Source organism: Ranitomeya variabilis, chromosome 2 (genome assembly GCF_051348905.1).
Source record: "Ranitomeya variabilis isolate aRanVar5 chromosome 2, aRanVar5.hap1, whole genome shotgun sequence".
In the NCBI taxonomy this organism is placed as follows: domain Eukaryota; kingdom Metazoa; phylum Chordata; class Amphibia; order Anura; family Dendrobatidae; genus Ranitomeya; species Ranitomeya variabilis.
In genome coordinates this window covers 1,047,884,568-1,047,902,694 of record NC_135233.1, presented here as the reverse complement: position 1 = coordinate 1,047,902,694, position 18,127 = coordinate 1,047,884,568, and the positions used below count along the sequence as shown (strand labels likewise).

The 18,127-nt window shown below is 45.2% G+C and overlaps 1 protein-coding gene across 2 annotated transcripts in view; it reads left to right on the top strand.

The window, feature by feature from the left end:
• Positions 1-18,127, top strand: part of NBAS (NBAS subunit of NRZ tethering complex) — a 670,356-nt gene that overhangs the window by 499,037 nt on the left and 153,192 nt on the right. For both annotated transcript variants that reach the window (XM_077291450.1, XM_077291451.1), the window contains exons 44-46: positions 4,097-4,431; positions 14,210-14,425; positions 14,915-15,117. In XM_077291450.1, the coding sequence (XP_077147565.1) occupies positions 4,097-4,431; positions 14,210-14,425; positions 14,915-15,117 (754 nt within the window). The remainder of the gene's footprint in view (positions 1-4,096; positions 4,432-14,209; positions 14,426-14,914; positions 15,118-18,127) is intronic.

Below are 18,127 nucleotides of genomic sequence, written 5' to 3'. Positions count from 1 at the left end.
TTACGTTTTTATTCCAACTAAGAAACAGATTGCCGCTGGATTGCAGTCTACGGATTAGGCTATTTCCATCTCATTCAAATCTGTCCATCACTTTATTTTAGTTTTTTTCATCCCAAAACTGTTCTCCTCAAAAAATGAAACCCCTTGCTAGTCCAGGTATTTGATGTGTTTTATCTCAAGCACACCTTGCTTCAACTAATGAATGTGCAAGACAAGAGCTGATCTGCAGTTTTGTGCTCTTATGGCGTCTTCTTCTATTCATGGGGATGAATAATTCCGAGACCTCAATAGTTCCCCTCCCCACCTCAGCTAATTATTTTTTTTTTTCCTTTTCTTCCTCCAAAAGCCATTACATTTTTTTTCCCGTAAACGTAGCACTACCAGGTAAAAAGTCCTAGTGCAGTAAGATTGTTAAAAAAAAAAAAAAAGCACAGTACCACCATTGATTTTTTGGATTTTGTTTTTACAACTTTCGCTTGCCCGCTATATTGTGTCAGTATGATTCCGACAATATTACATTTATAGGGCCAATTTTTTTTTATTGTAATGGTTGAAACAAATATATAAAAATTTAAGAAACACAAAAAATTATTTTGTGTTCCCATTTTCTAAGACCCGTTTTCATTTTTCTGTTGATTGTGCTCGATGATCTGGTATGAGCCGATATTTTTATTAGGGCCATTTTGGAGAACATTTGTCTTTTTGATTGCATTTTATTGTCTTATTTTGGGATGGTGCGGCGACCTAAATACTGAACTTCATGCGTTTTTTTGCCTTTTTGGTATTTAATGTATGGGCTAAAACCATAGAGATGGTGTGAATCGATTAACAGGAACCGGTCCATCAGCCATGTCTGTAATCTGCGGTCACTGAACGGGAGACCGGAGAACTGTTTCCTACGGCCCGGGATCTGCAACTCATGCCAAGCAGCAACAATGGCGTTGTGTCAGTCCGACTCGTCAGAAGCGGAGCAGGAAGCGGCTTTGTGGGCTCCCATCCAGTGGCCCACAGATCAATGATGTGACAGAGGGGTCGGGGTCCTGCAAATCGATTCTTATTTTGTCTAGGATTCAATTTTTTTTATATACTAAAGTATTCTAGTATCTGGTCAAAATTTTGAACACAGACGTCAGCCACGAGGGGCCTTCGGCAGTAACCCATCGGCTCCCAGTGATTGCGTTTTTGGGAGTGGGTTGAGGGGTGCCAAATCCACATACCACCCTGTTCTTTCCACTTAAATACTAGATAGCTTGAGTCGCTGCTGTTAGAGGCATGTGCTGGCTGTATAACACAGCAGGTCGTGTGAAACGGGCTCAGCTCTTGAGCCTCCTCCGCACACACAACCGCACCCAACATGCGCAGTACATGTACCTGCAACCTGAAATTGGGGAATTCACTTGTTATATACGTTGTATCGAAGTAATTAAATTGTTCTTGTTTTATTGGTTTATTGCAAACAGCAGAAAGTTTGTTAATTTTGCGACTAAATAGAATTTTGCAATGGGAGCAGAATAATTTTGATTACTACTGTAAAACAGTCCTGTACGTGGGAGTCTATATCCTCCCGGTCCATTGTCTCCTTACCTGAGCGCAACGTGATAATGAAGTGTTGCGTCTTCAGCCTCCGGTGCTGGTAGAGACACTTTGGAGGCTTTTCGTGAGGTTGCAGACGCCAGGTACATCTGTCTTCTTACCGGTTACAGTAACACATACAGCGTCTCCTGGTCCCAAACGCAACACATAGCAAGGTGAACCCTTTGTGAGAACACAATCTTACTGTGAAAGAAACAAATCTCTGTTTATTTTTGCACATTCCAGATGTTGCAGGGCTGTGTTTGTCATATGGCACGGAGTAAAGATTGTAGCTCTGCATTTACATTTCGCAGTCGCAGCCGTTAAACAAACGCCGACTTATTACCTGCGAGCATCGATAATTTATTAACAGCTGCCTACTTGTAGTGTAAACCCATCAGTAGAGCTGAGTTGCTTCTGTTTGGCAGGTCAGAATTTAGGAGAGCCGAGTGGGTTATATGCCACAATGATCAAAATTTGTTTTCACTTCCAAATTCCGCAGAGCTGAGATTGACAGAGAGCGGAGTAGCTCTAATTTACCTCACCTAAACCTTTTAGAAGTAGAAGAGCTGAATGCACTTATTTTTACATGGCCAAATATAGCAGTGCTGTCTGGTTTGGCACAGCCAAGTTTAGCAGTCTGGTTTGGTACGGCCATCTGTTCCCTGTTTGGCATGGCCGTCTGCTCCAGGTGAGTTTAGCAGTTTAGCAGTGCTATCTGGTCTTGCACAACCGAGTTTATTAGCAGTGTCTAGTTTGGCACAGCCCTGTTAAACAGTGCTGTCTGGTTTTGTATGATTGAGTTTGACAGAGCTGTCTGGTTGGAACACAGCCGCCTGTTCCCGGTTTGGTACTGCTAAGTTTAGCCTCGCTGTCTGGATTGGCACGGCTGAGTTTAGCAGAGCTGGCTGGTTTGGCCGAGTTTAGCAGTGCTGTCTGCAAAGTTGGCCGTGCCAAACCAAAAATTCTGCTTATCTTGGCTGTGCCAATCTAGACAGCGCTGCTATTTTCGCCCTTTCCAAACCAGAGAGCAAGGCTAAACTCGGCAGTGCCAAACCAGACAGCGCTGCCTAGTTTGGCATAGCTGAGTTTAGCAGTGTTTTCAGGTTTGGCACAGCTGTATGCACCCGGTTTGGCACGGCTGAGCTTAGCAGAGCTGTTTGGTTAGGCACGGTTGAGATTAGCAGAGCTGTCTGGTTTAGCACGGCCAAGCTTAGCAGAGCTGTCTGGTTTAGCACGGCCAAGCTTAGCAGAGCTGTCTGGTTTGGCACGGCCGAGTTTAGCAGTGCTGTCTGGTTTGGCACGGCTGAGATTAGCAGAGCTGTCTGGTTTGGCACGGCTGAGTTTAGCAGAGCTGTCTGGTTTGGCACGGCTGAGATTAGCAGAGCTGTCTGGTTTGGCACGGCTGAGATTAGCAGAGCTGTCTGGTTTGGCACGGCTGAGTTTAGCAGAGCTGTCTGGTTTGGCACGGCTGAGATTAGCAGAGCTGTCTGGTTTGGCACGGCCGAGCTTAGCAGTGCTGTCTGGTTTGGCACGGCCGAGTTTAGCAGTGCTGTCTGGTTTGGCACGGCTGAGATTAGCAGAGCTGTCTGGTTTGGCACGGCTGAGATTAGCAGAGCTGTCTGGTTTGGCACGGCTGAGATTAGCAGAGCTGTCTGGTTTGGCACGGCTGAGTTTAGCAGAGCTGTCTGGTTTGGCACGGCTGAGATTAGCAGAGCTGTTTGGTTTGGCACGGCTGAGATTAGCAGAGCTGTCTGGTTTGGCACGGCCGAGCTTAGCAGTGCTGTCTGGTTTGGCACGGCCGAGTTTAGCAGTGCTGTCTGGTTTGGCACGGCTGAGATTAGCAGAGCTGTCTGGTTTGGCACGGCTGAGATTAGCAGAGCTGTCTGGTTTGGCACGGCTGAGATTAGCAGAGCTGTCTGGTTTGGCACGGCTGAGTTTAGCAGTGCTGTCTGGTTTGGCACGGCTGAGATTAGCAGAGCTGTCTGGTTTGGCACGGCTGAGATTAGCAGAGCTGTCTGGTTTGGCACGGCTGAGTTTAGCAGAGCTGTCTGGTTTGGCACGGCTGAGATTAGCAGAGCTGTTTGGTTTGGCACGGCTGAGATTAGCAGAGCTGTCTGGTTTGGCACAGCCGAGCTTAGCAGAGCTGTCTGGTTTGGCTCATTTGAGATTAGCAGAGCTGTCTGGTTTGGCTCATTTGAGATTAGCAGAGCTGTCTGGTTTGGCTCATTTGAGATTAGCAGAGCTGTCTGGTTTGGCACATTTGAGATTAGCAGAGCTGTCTGGTTTGGCTCATTTGAGATTAGCAGAGCTGTCTGGTTTTGTGTTAGCTGAGCCAAGTTGGTCAAATGTCAGCGGTGTCCTTGTCTTTTTCAGTGGCTCATCCTTGTATCAGGTTTTACTTTGCATTTTTGCTAACAGTTGTCACTAAACACAATGACATATTCGGCTCTGCTTCATCTCTATTTCTAAGACACATAGAGTAGATCACAGATAATTGTGTGGTTCTTTTTGTCTTCTGCAGGTCTGGATTATAAGAGAATGACAGATGCCAGCCTGAACCCCCTCGAGTCGCTGGCACCGGTGCTCACCAGTCATAATGTGCTGGCTATTTCCAAGCTGGCCCCGAGAATCCCAGATTTAGAGGGGAACATGCTTTCCTCCAGTGCGGTGCACGCAGCTTGGCTAAAGAAACTGTTTTGGAACGGTGACCCACAGCTCCTGAAGGAGACCCCACAAACTGCGGCCGAGTGGTGCCATGCCTACGACATCTGCAGGAAATACTTCGACCGGCTGACACCCGGGGATTTGATGACATTTATTGATGAAATCACGTTCACATCGCTCGCCATCAGTAAGGTAATGTCCACCAGTGTAAATGAAGTGGCGCTCCACGCAACCCCTGCAGTGTGAACATGGCCTTACACTAAGAGTGTGCAGTAATGGTGATTCTAATAAGAGCCTGTGCAGAAGAAAAATGGGATTATCTTACATTTTCCCCCATAATAATCCATGTCTGCCTGCAAAATAAAAGGGTCTTTGTTCTCCCTGAAACTCTGCTGCTGTTGTTCATGGAATGTACGAGCCCTGGCAAAATTCCTGGGGCAGATGTTAGACTGGGCAAAAATTGGGCACTTTTTTCAAATTGTCAAAGAAGTCAAACCAGAATCTCAATTTTCAGACACAGTGTTTCGGGGTGCTGCCCCTCATCAGCGCAAAGTATGAGATCTGATTTGGCTAGGAGAGAAGCTTAAGACTGGGATCTAAGGGGTAACTTTTCTTTTTGTGGAGAGTGACAAGTCAGGCTTGACATGTCAGAGTGAGGAGACTTGTACGCTATGCATGTTTCTCTGAGAAATTAAATATACAAATTGCCTCTCCAGAGAGCATGAGGGCTAAAACTCTAGTGCCCCCTATTGGAAGTACCAATCCTAAAAGTCAATAACAACCTTTAATTATCCTGCTATGTGACCTTAGATCCCATTCTTCCGCCACTCACCTAGCCATATCAGATCTCATACTTGGCGCTGATGAGGGGCAATACCCCCAAACAGTGTCTGCAAATTGAGATTCTGGTTTAACTTTTGTCCTAAATCATGTGTCAAGGCTCTTTTCCTCCGCGAATCATGCTGTGGCTGGGTGGTCTTCTTTTGACCCTTGTACCCACAGGTCTTATACAGCCCCGCCTTCCTGACACTTCTCTGTCTTCTTATGGTATTTGCTGTATCTTATTCTGGGATGCCACAAGTTTTTCCTCTGTTCCCCTTAATATCTCTCTGGGGTTCATCTGTAGGATTATTCCTGTATCTGTTTACATCAGTCATTGATCTCACATTATACTGTCTGCTATATTATTTGCACTGTTTCCAGGACCGCTTGGCTGTGTTGTATTTACTGTATATACCCCCGGTACGCACCGTGGAGGAGTCTGGCTGGTCATTACATGCTTCTTCAATGGACACATATTTTAACCTTTGGGCTTTTTATTTGTTTTTATCTCTGTTTTTGTCTTTCTTGTATATGTACTTTAATAAATATGTTTGCATGTTTCATATACTGGTGATCCTAGCCATGCTTTACACACTTTACTTTTCTTTTGTATTTTTTACATTTGTGCACAGTGAACCCACTTCTTATTCTGTAGTGCCCTCAGTACTTTCCTGTTTCCGAGGCTCAATAAAGGGTCGATAATAACTTTTAGGATGGCTACTTCCAATAGGTGGCACTAGAGTTCTAGTCGTCTTTCTCTCTGAAGAGGCCATTTTCATATTTAATTTCTCAGAGGAGCATGCATGGCCTATAAGTCTCTTCACTCTGACATGCCAGGCCTGGCTTGTCACTCTCCAGAAGGAGAAACGTTAGATTCCTGTGCATTATATGTAACGTTACGGTTTCACCTCCATGCTACACATGTGTCTGCTGGATGTTCACTATACAAAGGGAGAATGCGGACGGCAGAGTTTGCGGGATCCGGAGGGTCAGGTTCCTCAGTGTTATCACCAGCTAATGACCAGAATCCTTGTGGACGCCTTGAACCTTCATGCACAGAGCACTGGAGTATCTGCTAGAACGACGCGGAGTAATTACCCAGCTCCACTGCAGGCCTTGTATCTCCCTCCATGGGAATCGGTGCTTTCTGATATATGAAGTGTTAAGTTTCATATTTGATGGTGTTTTTTCTCCACGATATGTTAGTCGCATCTTGCCATCTGCCTCTATGAATGGAACCTGTTGGCTTCTCCTCCGTCAGACATGTGGGCCCCGTGCCCTGCAGCCTGAATACGTTGGCATCACTAGCGTGCGGAGCTGTTCAGTGGGCTGATGACTGGCGATGAGATCTCACGCTGCCCTACTTATCAGCTGGCAAGTGCCAGATCCACCACAGATACGCCGAGGCGGGTGCAGAGAAGACGACCAGTACTCGAGGGACGTGGGCACCTTTGCCGTATTTCTTTTTATTTCCCCTTTTTCTTCTTAGATGGAAAATGAAGCGACTTCCTAACTAATCTTTCGTTTCCTAGCGTAGACCTAAATCTCACAGCATTCCTGGTCCTGGCTGACGTGATCTGGGTCAATCTACCAGCAGGGAGGTACAGTAATGAGGGGAGGTTATACACCGACAGGCAGATTAAGGTGAATGGCGGATTGCTGCAGGTTACACGCTGCTGATCGGCGCTTGTGGATGGGGCTCTGAAGGCAAAAACAAATGTGCAGAAAATCGAGGAGGCTGTGGATTTTCATATCCGCCACACGGTCATTATGCCGTTGGTTTTAACCATGAATTCTCCTCCTGCCGCTAAAAAAGAGGCTGTCTCAACATGATAAATCGTTAATATCGCAAACTGGAAAAAAAACCAACATAAATGTACCTCTTACTGAAAACCCCTCTCATTTTCAAGAACGGAAGTTTTTTTAATTGTATAGTTTAGTGCTCACTGGTTAGTGGTGGATGGTCTCCTAGGCCACTGATGGCGAACCTTTTAGAGACTGAGTGCCGAAATGGTAATCCAAAACCCACTTATTTATCACAAAGTCCCAATACAAGGGACATCACAGGAGGCATTGGGGCTAGTACTGCCCTCACAGGAGGCATTGGGGCTGGGGCTGACATCACAGGAGGCATTGAGGCTAGTACGGCCCTCACATGAGGCACTGTGGCTGGTGCTGACATTACAGGAGGCATTGTGGCTGGTGCTGACATTACAGGAGGCATTGGGGCTGGTGCTGACATTACAGGAGGCATTGGGGCTGCTGGGGACATCACTGGAGGCATTGGGGCTGGTGCGGATATCACAGGAGGCATTGGGGTGGTGCGGACATCACAGGAGGCATTGAGGCTAGTACGGCCCTCACATGAGGCACTGTGGCTGGTGCTGACATCACAGGAGGCATTGGGGCTGATGGGGACATCACAGGAGGCATTGGGACTGTTTCGGACATCACAGGAGGCATTGAGGCTAGTATGTCCCTCACAGGAGGCACTGTGGCTGGTGCTGACATGACAGGAGGCACTGGGGATGGGACTGACATTACAGGAGGCATTGGGGCTGGTGGGGACATCACTGGAGGCATTGGGGCTGGTGAGGACCATCACAGGAGGCATTGGGGCTGGTGCGGACATCACAGGAGGCATTGGGACTGTTTCGGACATCACAGGAGCTCCCCTGCCCTGGTCCCGACACAGCACTGTTCAAATGTATTCATGTCTAAAAGACATTTCAGCATGGGAAGAATGGGCGCCGTCTCACGAGCCTGGCGTGCGTACCCACAGTGAGGGCTCAAAGTGCCCCCTCTGGCACATGTTCTATAGGTTCGCCACCACTGTCCTAGGCAATTTAAATCATTAAGGGGCGGATGTGCAGTACCCAACCGTGGCCACTATCAGTAAATGGAGCAGCTCCATAACTGAGCACTTTCGGCTGTCGCCGGCACAGAACGCAGCTGATCGGATGGGGTGCAGGGTGTCGTATCCCCACCAATCAGACATTGATGACCTCTCCTAAAGATACGTCATCAATGTTTAAACAGGTGTCTAAATAGTTTTGAATAAAAAATGTCTACCATTTTTATGTTGCAAAGAATCTGTAAGTCCTTTATCTTGCTAGCTTTGTAAAAATGTTACTAACCTATCAGAGGTCCTGGTTCTAATGTCTCTTCCTGCTAGCCCCTCTTTTCTTTCTGTGTTAGAAACTTGATCACGAAGGGGATTGGCAATGTATACAGATTTCCACAGTGTGGAGAGGTGGAAAAGCATGTACAGTCTCAGTGAGGGCAGAGAAAACAGATTATCAAGTAGGAGGAAAGCACATGCAGAGGAAATTAGAGCACTGCTGGAGCTGAAAGGAGAATGAAATGAGCTTTTCTTGTAGGGGTTCTCTTCGGAAAAGTGGTAAATTTCAATGTTGGACAATAACACTGTAAGCAGTAGTGTTCAACCTATGGTGTTTCAGCTGTTGTGGAAACCACAAGTCCCAGCATGCCATGACATCCACAGACCTCTGCTCTACATTTTCGCCCTCAAATCAAAGCAGAAAACATTGTCTTGTCTGAATATTATTTATTTGAGGCCTTGCCGTGCCTGATCTTCTCACTGCTCGGTCTATTCTTCTCGGAAGGTTCCATCTTCCATCTGTCTTGGATGTTGAATTGGGGTCATGACCAGAACTTCCAGAATCTAGTAAAAGACATAAAGATGTGAATGGATGTGTAAAGCCTCTTCTAGGCGACAGTGATCAGATGCCGCACTCTTTGCTCAAGACCCTTAATAGCAAATTTAGGGGTTTCTTTCAGACATTTTTCATTATTTTTGGAAAATGTTGAACACGTCTTGATTTTGTGCTTTTCTGATGTTTTTTTGGTTTTGCACTGTTTGGTATAGAAATCAATAGAAAATAAAGGCACTAAAGCATAGGAATAAGGCTATTAGGGTGGGCATTTTCCCTTTTTTTTAATATAGTTAAATTACGTAGTTTTTTATCTAAGGTCGTTCAGATTTGGAAACGTCAGTAATAGGGTAGAGTAAAGGGGTAATTGCTGTCCCTCATTCCATCCAATCTGTGATTTCCATTTTCAAAAGAGCAATTAACAATTTTGCCTCTTCCGCTAATCAAAATGCCGACATATTACTATGACATGCATATTCTTTATTACGGTAACTTGATGATGAAAAAAGAATAAAATACAATAAACAAAAACAACTTAAAAAAAACACAAAAACACATTTTTGGAAGTGCAGAAGGGGGTTTTCTAGGAAAAAAAATGTTTTCTTATTAATATTCTCTAGACTATAAAATAAATACTATTCTGATACCCCGTATTTCCTGGTCCAGCGCTCACCTGATCCCTGTAGGTCTGTGCTACTTGGTCCCATCCTTCGACACTCCAGAAATAAGAATTTAGAAGCCTCTTTGAAATGAGAAAATTTTGAAAGTTCTTGTTGAACTATTTGGGTTTTTAATTAGTGATGAGCGAATATACTCGTTACTCGAGATTTCCCGAGCACGCTTCGGGGTCCTCCGAGTATTTTTTAGTGCTTGGAGATTTAGTTTTTCTTTCTGCAGCTGAATGATTTATATCTGTTAGCCAGCATAAGTACATGTGGGGGTTGCCTGGGTGCTAGGGAATCCCCACATGTAATCAAGCTGGCTATGAGATGCAAATCATTCAGCTGAGGAGAGGAAAACTAAATCTCCGAGCACTAAAAAACATTCGGAGGACCCCCGAGCATGCTTAGGAAATTTTGAGTAACGAGTATATTCGCTCATCACTAGTGATGAGTAAATGTCATCATGTCATGCTCGGGTGCTGACCGAGTGGCTTCAGGGGGCTCGAAAAATATGTCTGAGTCCCCGCTCCTGCATGTCTCGTGGCTGTTCGACAGCTGCAACACATGCAGGGAGACTAACAAACAGGCAATCCCTACAGGTGTCGCTGCTGTCTAACAGCCACGAGACATGGAGGCGCTGGGACTCAGATGTATTTATTCGCGACCTCTGAAGACACTGTGATAACCCCTTACCCGAGCACATGCTCTCATCACGATTTATAATGTCTTCCTTAAAAAAATAAATAATTAAAACTAGCTGTATAAGGTTACAGCCTACATGGGTAACCAGCAGATCAGGATCTAGTAGTAGATCTCTTGAGTAAATCACATTTTCTGGCTTACTGAGGACCTGTCGACTGATTAATTCTGTCAAACCTCGGTCTAGCCAAGGATAATAGCTGGAGATGAAACTATTCCGGCTTTCCCCAGTGTTAGAGGTGATTGACAAGTCTCTCACTATGAGAGGAACCTGTCAATCACCTGAAGGGAGCAGCCATCCAGAGGCTGCCCCTTGTCTCCAGCTATTGTCCCTGGCTGGGCTCAGGTTTGGGAAGCATGAATCCGCATGGCAGGTTCTCTTTAAGCCTAAAAATGTCCCCAATAGAATTAATATCCATTAAAACATTGTGCTCTACTGAACAGCTCAGCTAAGCATGTTTAGAAGATATTATTCAAAACTTGGGGTCTGTTTAGTTTCTCCAAGTTGTAGAAGGAGTTAACTGGTGGTCTGTCAGTAAGCTTCTTATAATGTCAGGGTTCCAACCCTTATCTCTCTTCTCCTGTACAATCTTCTAAGCTGATTTATAACCAAATCAAAGTTGGATTGAACTCCCATCATGTCCTTATTGCCAGACGCTGTCAGGCCTCACCTGGGGTCACCTTTTCATTTGCCTAAAGCTGTAGATAAGAAGATCCAGAGGACCGTCTCTCTTTGCGATAAACAGATAAATATTTTTCCGGTGAGCCATGTGTCCTGATTTCCCACTGCTTTGGCGCCTGTTCTCTGCTTCCTGCGCTGGCCAATAATTTCACATCAAGTAATGCTTGTTCTGTGCTAATGAACGCAGGCGTGACGCTGAGCGCGGGGCTCTGAAGCCGCGGCTTCTCTTTCAGGCTTTCTGTTCTCTGTCTCCAGTGTAAAAGTCGTACAATCCATGATCTGAATCTGTCAAAACAAGCGCGTGGGGAGATGACACGGCTGTGACTCTTCACACGTCAGCTCTCTGTTCATAATGTTTAGTGTCTCTCACCCTCATAATATTTGATTAATTCCTCTTCTTTCATGGTAGTTGTTTCATGTCACAAAGTTGTCATCTGAAGCTCTTAAAAGCCTCATCGTGTGGAGCGTAAGAGCGAAGATGGCGTTCGGGTCTGATCCTTATATCTTTTATCAGTTCATCATATGAAGATCCATAGTTTCTATGTTGCACATACATGTCCTGCGTGCATCACGTGGGGTGGCCGCAATGGGTTAATCTTTTTCTACTCGTCCAATCTTGCACTCCGCTTCTACTCAGGTTGCACATTGGACTGTGTTCTCCTATGGTTTATACTCGCACACTCCAGAGGCACAACTGCTACCAACTACTGAGTGTGGGGATTATTAGGAATCAAAACACACACCACATATACAGAACATACACACCACATATACAGAACATACACTGCACACACACCACATATACAAAACACACTGCGCACACCACATATACAGAACACACACTGCACATATACAGAACGCACACTGCGCACACCACATATACAGAACGCACACTGCGCACACACCACATATACAGAACGCACACTGCGCACACACCACATATACAGAACACACACTGCACACACCACATATACAGAACACACACTGCACACACCACATATACAGAACACACACACCACATATACAGAACATACACTGCACACACACCACATATACAAAACACACTGCGCACACCACATATACAGAACACACACTGCACATATACAGAATACACAAACACATGTACAGAACACACACTGCACATATACAGAACACACTGCACATATACAGAACACACACTGCGCACACACCACATATACAGAACACACACTGCACACACACCACATATACAGAACACACACTGCGCACACACCACATATACAGAACGCACACTGCGCACACACCACATATACAGAACACACACTGCGCACACACCACATATACAGAACACACACTGCACACACCACATATACAGAACACACACTGCACACACACCACATATACAGAACACACACTGCGCACACACCACATATACAGAACACACACTGCGCACACACCACATATACAGAACACACACTGCGCACACACCACATATACAGAACGCACACTGCGCACACACCACATATACAGAACACACTGCACACACACCACATATACAGAACACACGCTGCACACACACCACATATACAGAACACACACTGCACACACACCACATATACAGAACACACACTGCGCACACACCACATATACAGAACGCACGCTGCGCACACACCACATATACAGAACGCACACTGCGCACACACCACATATACAGAACACACACTGCGCACACACCACATATACAGAACACACACTGCGCACACACCACATATACAGAACGCACACTGCGCACACACCACATATACAGAACGCACACTGCGCACACACCACATATACAGAACGCACACTGCACACACACCACATATACAGAACACACACTGCGCACACACCACATATACAGAACACACTGCACACACACCACATATACAGAACACACGCTGCACACACACCACATATACAGAACACACACTGCACACACACCACATATACAGAACACACACTGCGCACACACCACATATACAGAACGCACGCTGCGCACACACCACATATACAGAACGCACACTGCGCACACACCACATATACAGAACACACACTGCGCACACACCACATATACAGAACGCACGCTGCGCACACACCACATATACAGAACGCACACTGCGCACACACCACATATACAGAACACACACTGCGCACACACCACATATACAGAACACACACTGCGCACACACCACATATACAGAACGCACACTGCGCACACACCACATATACAGAACGCACACTGCGCACACACCACATATACAGAACGCACACTGCGCACACACCACATATACAGAACACACACTGCGCACACACCACATATACAGAACACACGCTGCACACACACCACATATACAGAACACACACTGCGCACACACCACATATACAGAACGCACACTGCGCACACACCACATATACAGAACACACACTGCGCACACACCACATATACAGAACACACGCTGCACACACACCACATATACAGAACACACACTGCGCACACACCACATATACAGAACACACACTGCACACACCACATATACAGAACACACACTGCGCACACACCACATATACAGAACACACACTGCACACACACCACATATACAGAACACACACTGCACACACACCACATATACAGAACGCACGCTGCACACACACCACATATACAGAACGCACATGCTGCATACACTCAGAACGTACACACCACGTATACAGAATGCATACACACAGCACATACACATACAGTACACACAATGCTAACACAACATGAACACCACACACATAAAGAGAATCTTATTTTTATTTCAGCCATATAATGTATACAGTTACTTACAAAAAAAAGTGGTGAACGGTCCTCTTTAGCCTGTGTGGTCGAGGTAGCACGTGTCTTGCCAATTTCTTCTTCAAATGAACATTGATATAGATTTTCTCTTGAATGTGGAGAAATCGGCAATGTAAATGCAAAAGTCAAATTGTTAATTTCCACTTGGAAAGATGGATGCTATCGGGTCATCTAGTTTGCCTTTACTGTATTAAAGGAAATGTTTTTAGGTTTCACCTTTCTGCCTATGCACAGTGTACACAGAAAGCGGCCAGTCAGTGTTGCGGACGGGGTTATACAAAGCTCTGCATTCAGAGAACTGCTAGATCTGCAGCACAGAAAACAGGGATTTTATCAAAACGGCAGCAAGTAGCCCAGTAAGTGATACATCACTGGAACTGTACTGTTCTTAGACAGGGTAGCAAACACCTGGTGACAGATTGTTGTTTTTTCAGCTGCAGATTTCCTGTGGCAGGTTCCCCATTAAAAGTCTGCATCTACACCGCGTGTGCATGTAGCCTAAAGGCACAATGAATGTTGGTTATTGTAGCATTGCTGATCGTAATAACGAGCTGTAAATTCATTTTTTACACTTTAGTTGACAGTGGACGCCAGAAAGGAGATGACCAAGAAGACAATTACAACGGTGAAACAGTGTCTTGAGAAGCAGAGAAAGAAAGCATCTGGAGAGGTCACTGAGGCACCACGTTCCCTAGTCACGTACGATGGGGTGTTGAGTCACCTACAGCGATCCCTTGCTCACCTGGAAACTCTCGGTCATGATTCTGTGAACCTTTTGAGAAGTTTGGACAAGGTGAGACTCCTCCAAAAACAGCATTGGCCATGTAATTATGGTCCTCAGAACTTTGCTGGTCTTGTAGACACCAATAATTGGTGCCAGTTATTATTTTACTGGAAAGCTTTAGCTCGTTGAGGTTTTTGTGGTAGTTTTATCCTGGGCAGGACACTGGGTTTCTGTAAGATCCCCTAATAGTAAGGTTTCCATTAAAGTTCCCTCGTAAATTAGCTACTAGTTGTCATATAAATTAGCTGAAACTTTCTTCCTTCAGAACTGGTAAGGGGAAAAACAGAAAAATCCAAAAAAGTGGCCTACAGTCAAAGGTAGATTCCAAAAAGGCAGAATGAGTACTTTTTTGGCGAGAATGAATAAGGTGGCAACGCTTCAGCTCATCTGGGTCTTCTTCAGTGTATTTCTTGCTAATTATTAGTCAGTCTTATTTTTGAGTCTTCTCTTTCCATCATTCCTAGTCCCAACACTTAATTTTCACCCATTGATTGTCAGGATCGTGTGCAGAAGTATTCACATATGTACGATCTATCAAGATCGGAGCCGGAGAAGCTGAGGAGCCTGGCAGTGACGATGTGCCTAGATGGTCAGTCCCTGAACACTATACAGAAGCTGTTGGAGGTAGCGGTTGGCGACACCGACATCAGTCCTAAGGACGTTGTGCAGAGCTCCACTGAGAAAATCATCTCTAAACTGAGGTAATGACGCCAGCCGTTCTGTTCACACTGTAAAGTTTTTGTTTTAAAGTTCATTTTGATATTTTACTTGTCCAAGGTTCTAAAAGCCGTTGTCCCATCTGGTCCACCATAACGAGAGACATTTTGAACTGCTATGTTTTTTAGGAGAAACTCGTTTTAAATGTCCGTTATGGTTTCAGGAGAGCAGGACTCCCTCATGTCTGTGACACACAACAAAACGTAGATTCGTGCGGCACCAGGTTCATAAATCTTCACAGGCAACAGAGTCTATTGGAAATCTCAGACCTTTTAACAATTTCCAGTTAAAAGCATATCAGCGGTGGTGCATCACAAGCATTGTATCGAAGCATTCATCTGTTTCAACATATGTAGATAGAAGAAAATGTGGCACTCACCAGGATATTGCTGTGAAAAATCCTTTATTCGCTACTTGCGGCGGTTTAGGAATACATGAAGGCAATACCGGCGACGGCAGGAGAGAGTGCGGGGACAGAGATGAGGACTACGGCCGTTTCGCGCAAAGCGCTTCAACGGGTCCTCGGTATTCCTAAACCGCCGCAAGTAGGAATAAAGGATTTTTCACAGCAATATCCTGGTGAGTGCCACATTTTCTTCTATCTACATATCCCTCATGTCTGTGTGTGCTTTGTTTTGGAGACCTCATAACAGCTAGTCTCCACCCACTAGCTTGGAGACAACTGGAAATTAGAAAGAGAGCATGCAGACGGAGGAACTGATGAAAAATGCAGAGTACAAGTCATATGGCCAGAAACGGTGATGTTCTTCATGTACACTTACATGACGGTTTATTCTGGAATTACAGGTTTACATTGAAGGGGTCTTTGGGCCTTGGGGTACAAGTCTGCTGTCACTGTATTTGACTGCAGACTTGTGAATCCTGCGTGCTGTGAGGATTCACCCTCATTGGAAGCAGAAGTCGCGTGACCGCAAGTATCTGATTCGCATACATGCAGTCACATGCCAACTAGACTTGTGCAGCCTCGTTCTATACAAGTTAATTGAGCAAAGCTGGGTTCGTCTAGTTGGAATGTGTCCGGAAGTATGCAAATCATACACTTGTGGTCACATTGCTGCCCGCTCCTGGCACCGGAGAATCCTCACTGCGTGCAGTGCCCTTGATGTGTTCAGAATGCAGACTTGTAGCCTGAAGCTGGACAACCCCTTCAAGCCTGGCATTGATATCTAATCTGTGGCACATGGTTTGACCAATTTGTGCTCTAAATGTCTTAATTTAATATATTCCCTTTTTGCCTCTGTCTTGGCGCACACAGTGTCTGCTGCACTCTTTGGTTTGTGTATTGTGCCGTCGTATCCGCTTGTACCTGCTCACACTTGCCCTTTTTCTGTTCAGGTTTTTTTTGCAGCTTACACTTGGGAGGTAATAACACCCCCCTTATTTGGCTGTGCACGCTTCTCATCAGTCTAAGGGTATTGTTCGCACAGAGGTTTTTTTAGGTGTTTTGTTTTTTTTATTGGGTCCACTCTGAAAAACCGCTAAAAAATCATTAATAAAAAAAAAACTTCATATGAATTTCTGTTGAATAAAAAACCCACCTTGCTGTCCATGCATTTAGGCTTTTGATCCTTTTTTAATTAGCCTAACATTTACAAAAACCAGCAAGTGTGTTAAAGAGGTGACAGGACTATTCTGGTGTTTTTTGCTATACTGTACAATAGAAGTCATGGGAAGGTTACAAAGACACCTAGGCAAGATAACACTAGCTCTTCCTAAAGCGATTTCCCTTTAAGGCTATGTTCACACATCAGGATTTTCTGCAGAATTTTCCTGAACAAAACCAGACTTTTTCTGCAGGAAATTTGCATGCATTTTTTTTAGCGGTTTTTTTTTTTTGCGCGTTTTTGATGCGTTTGTTGCGCCCTTTTTTTCGGAGCTTCCCAATGCATGAAATAGCGGGAAAAACGCGAAAAATCCGCAAAATTAATGAACATGCTGCGTTTTTTTACCACGATGCGTTTTTTTTGCGGAAAAAAAACGCATCATGTGCACAAAAATTGCAGAATGCATTAAAAATGATGGTATGCTTATGTATGCGTTTTTTAAGCTTTTTTTCCTGGTGAAAACGGCTGAAAAAACTTGAAAAAAAGCGAAAAATCCTGAACTTGTGCGCACAGCCTAAATTTCTCAACAATTTTTAACTGCCTGAAAAAAAACGGTTGTGTGAACATTTCCTAAACCTGTCATTAACTAGTATTGGAACCTACATGTCTGATAGAAATGGTCAGGCTTTCTCCAGAGAAAGGTCGCCTTGTCATGGCTGGTGGGCACATAGGAATTGGCCAATCCGTTTGTGCATCTTTTTTTACCTCTTAATGACCTATGACGTGCTGTCTCAGTCATAGGTCGCCTCCCCCTCTTCGGTGCGGCCTCCGGTGCTGGGCCCGCTTTTTTTCAGGCACATAACAGCTGATTGTGTGTGGAGGAGGCTCATTAGCTGAGCTTTATCTACATGCAGAAGATACCGTCTAAACTAAAGAGAACCTAATAGCTGATGCATGTTCCTGATCCACAGACAACGTGTATAATTTTGAACCTTTGCAGCTTTTCAGAGAAAAATATACTTTAAAAGGCTGCCGTGGACTGAGCTGCACAGGTGACTAGTCAGACAGGTAGGTTCCTTGCAGTGATTGGGAAAGACCTGTCCATCCAGGGGAATGGGCTGGGAGAAGCCACCAGGACCTGCCTCCCTGACTAGTTTCCCATCATGCAGCCAGTGTCTGATACATGATGCCCGTGGAACAGGCAGCACGTGTCTGCTTTCAGGTTCCCTTTAAATAGCTGGCATTAGTCTCTAACAGCCAAGGTCGAAGTTAAATTGGAACGCGCGTCGGTGCTCATGTGCACCGTTTGTTGCCAGTCAGGCGCCTACTGAAGGTTCCTGTCGCCACCGTTGTGCTCCTCCCCTGATGGACAGCTATATGCCCAACCTCAAAGGAGACAGGGACTTTCTCTTTATACAACAATACAATG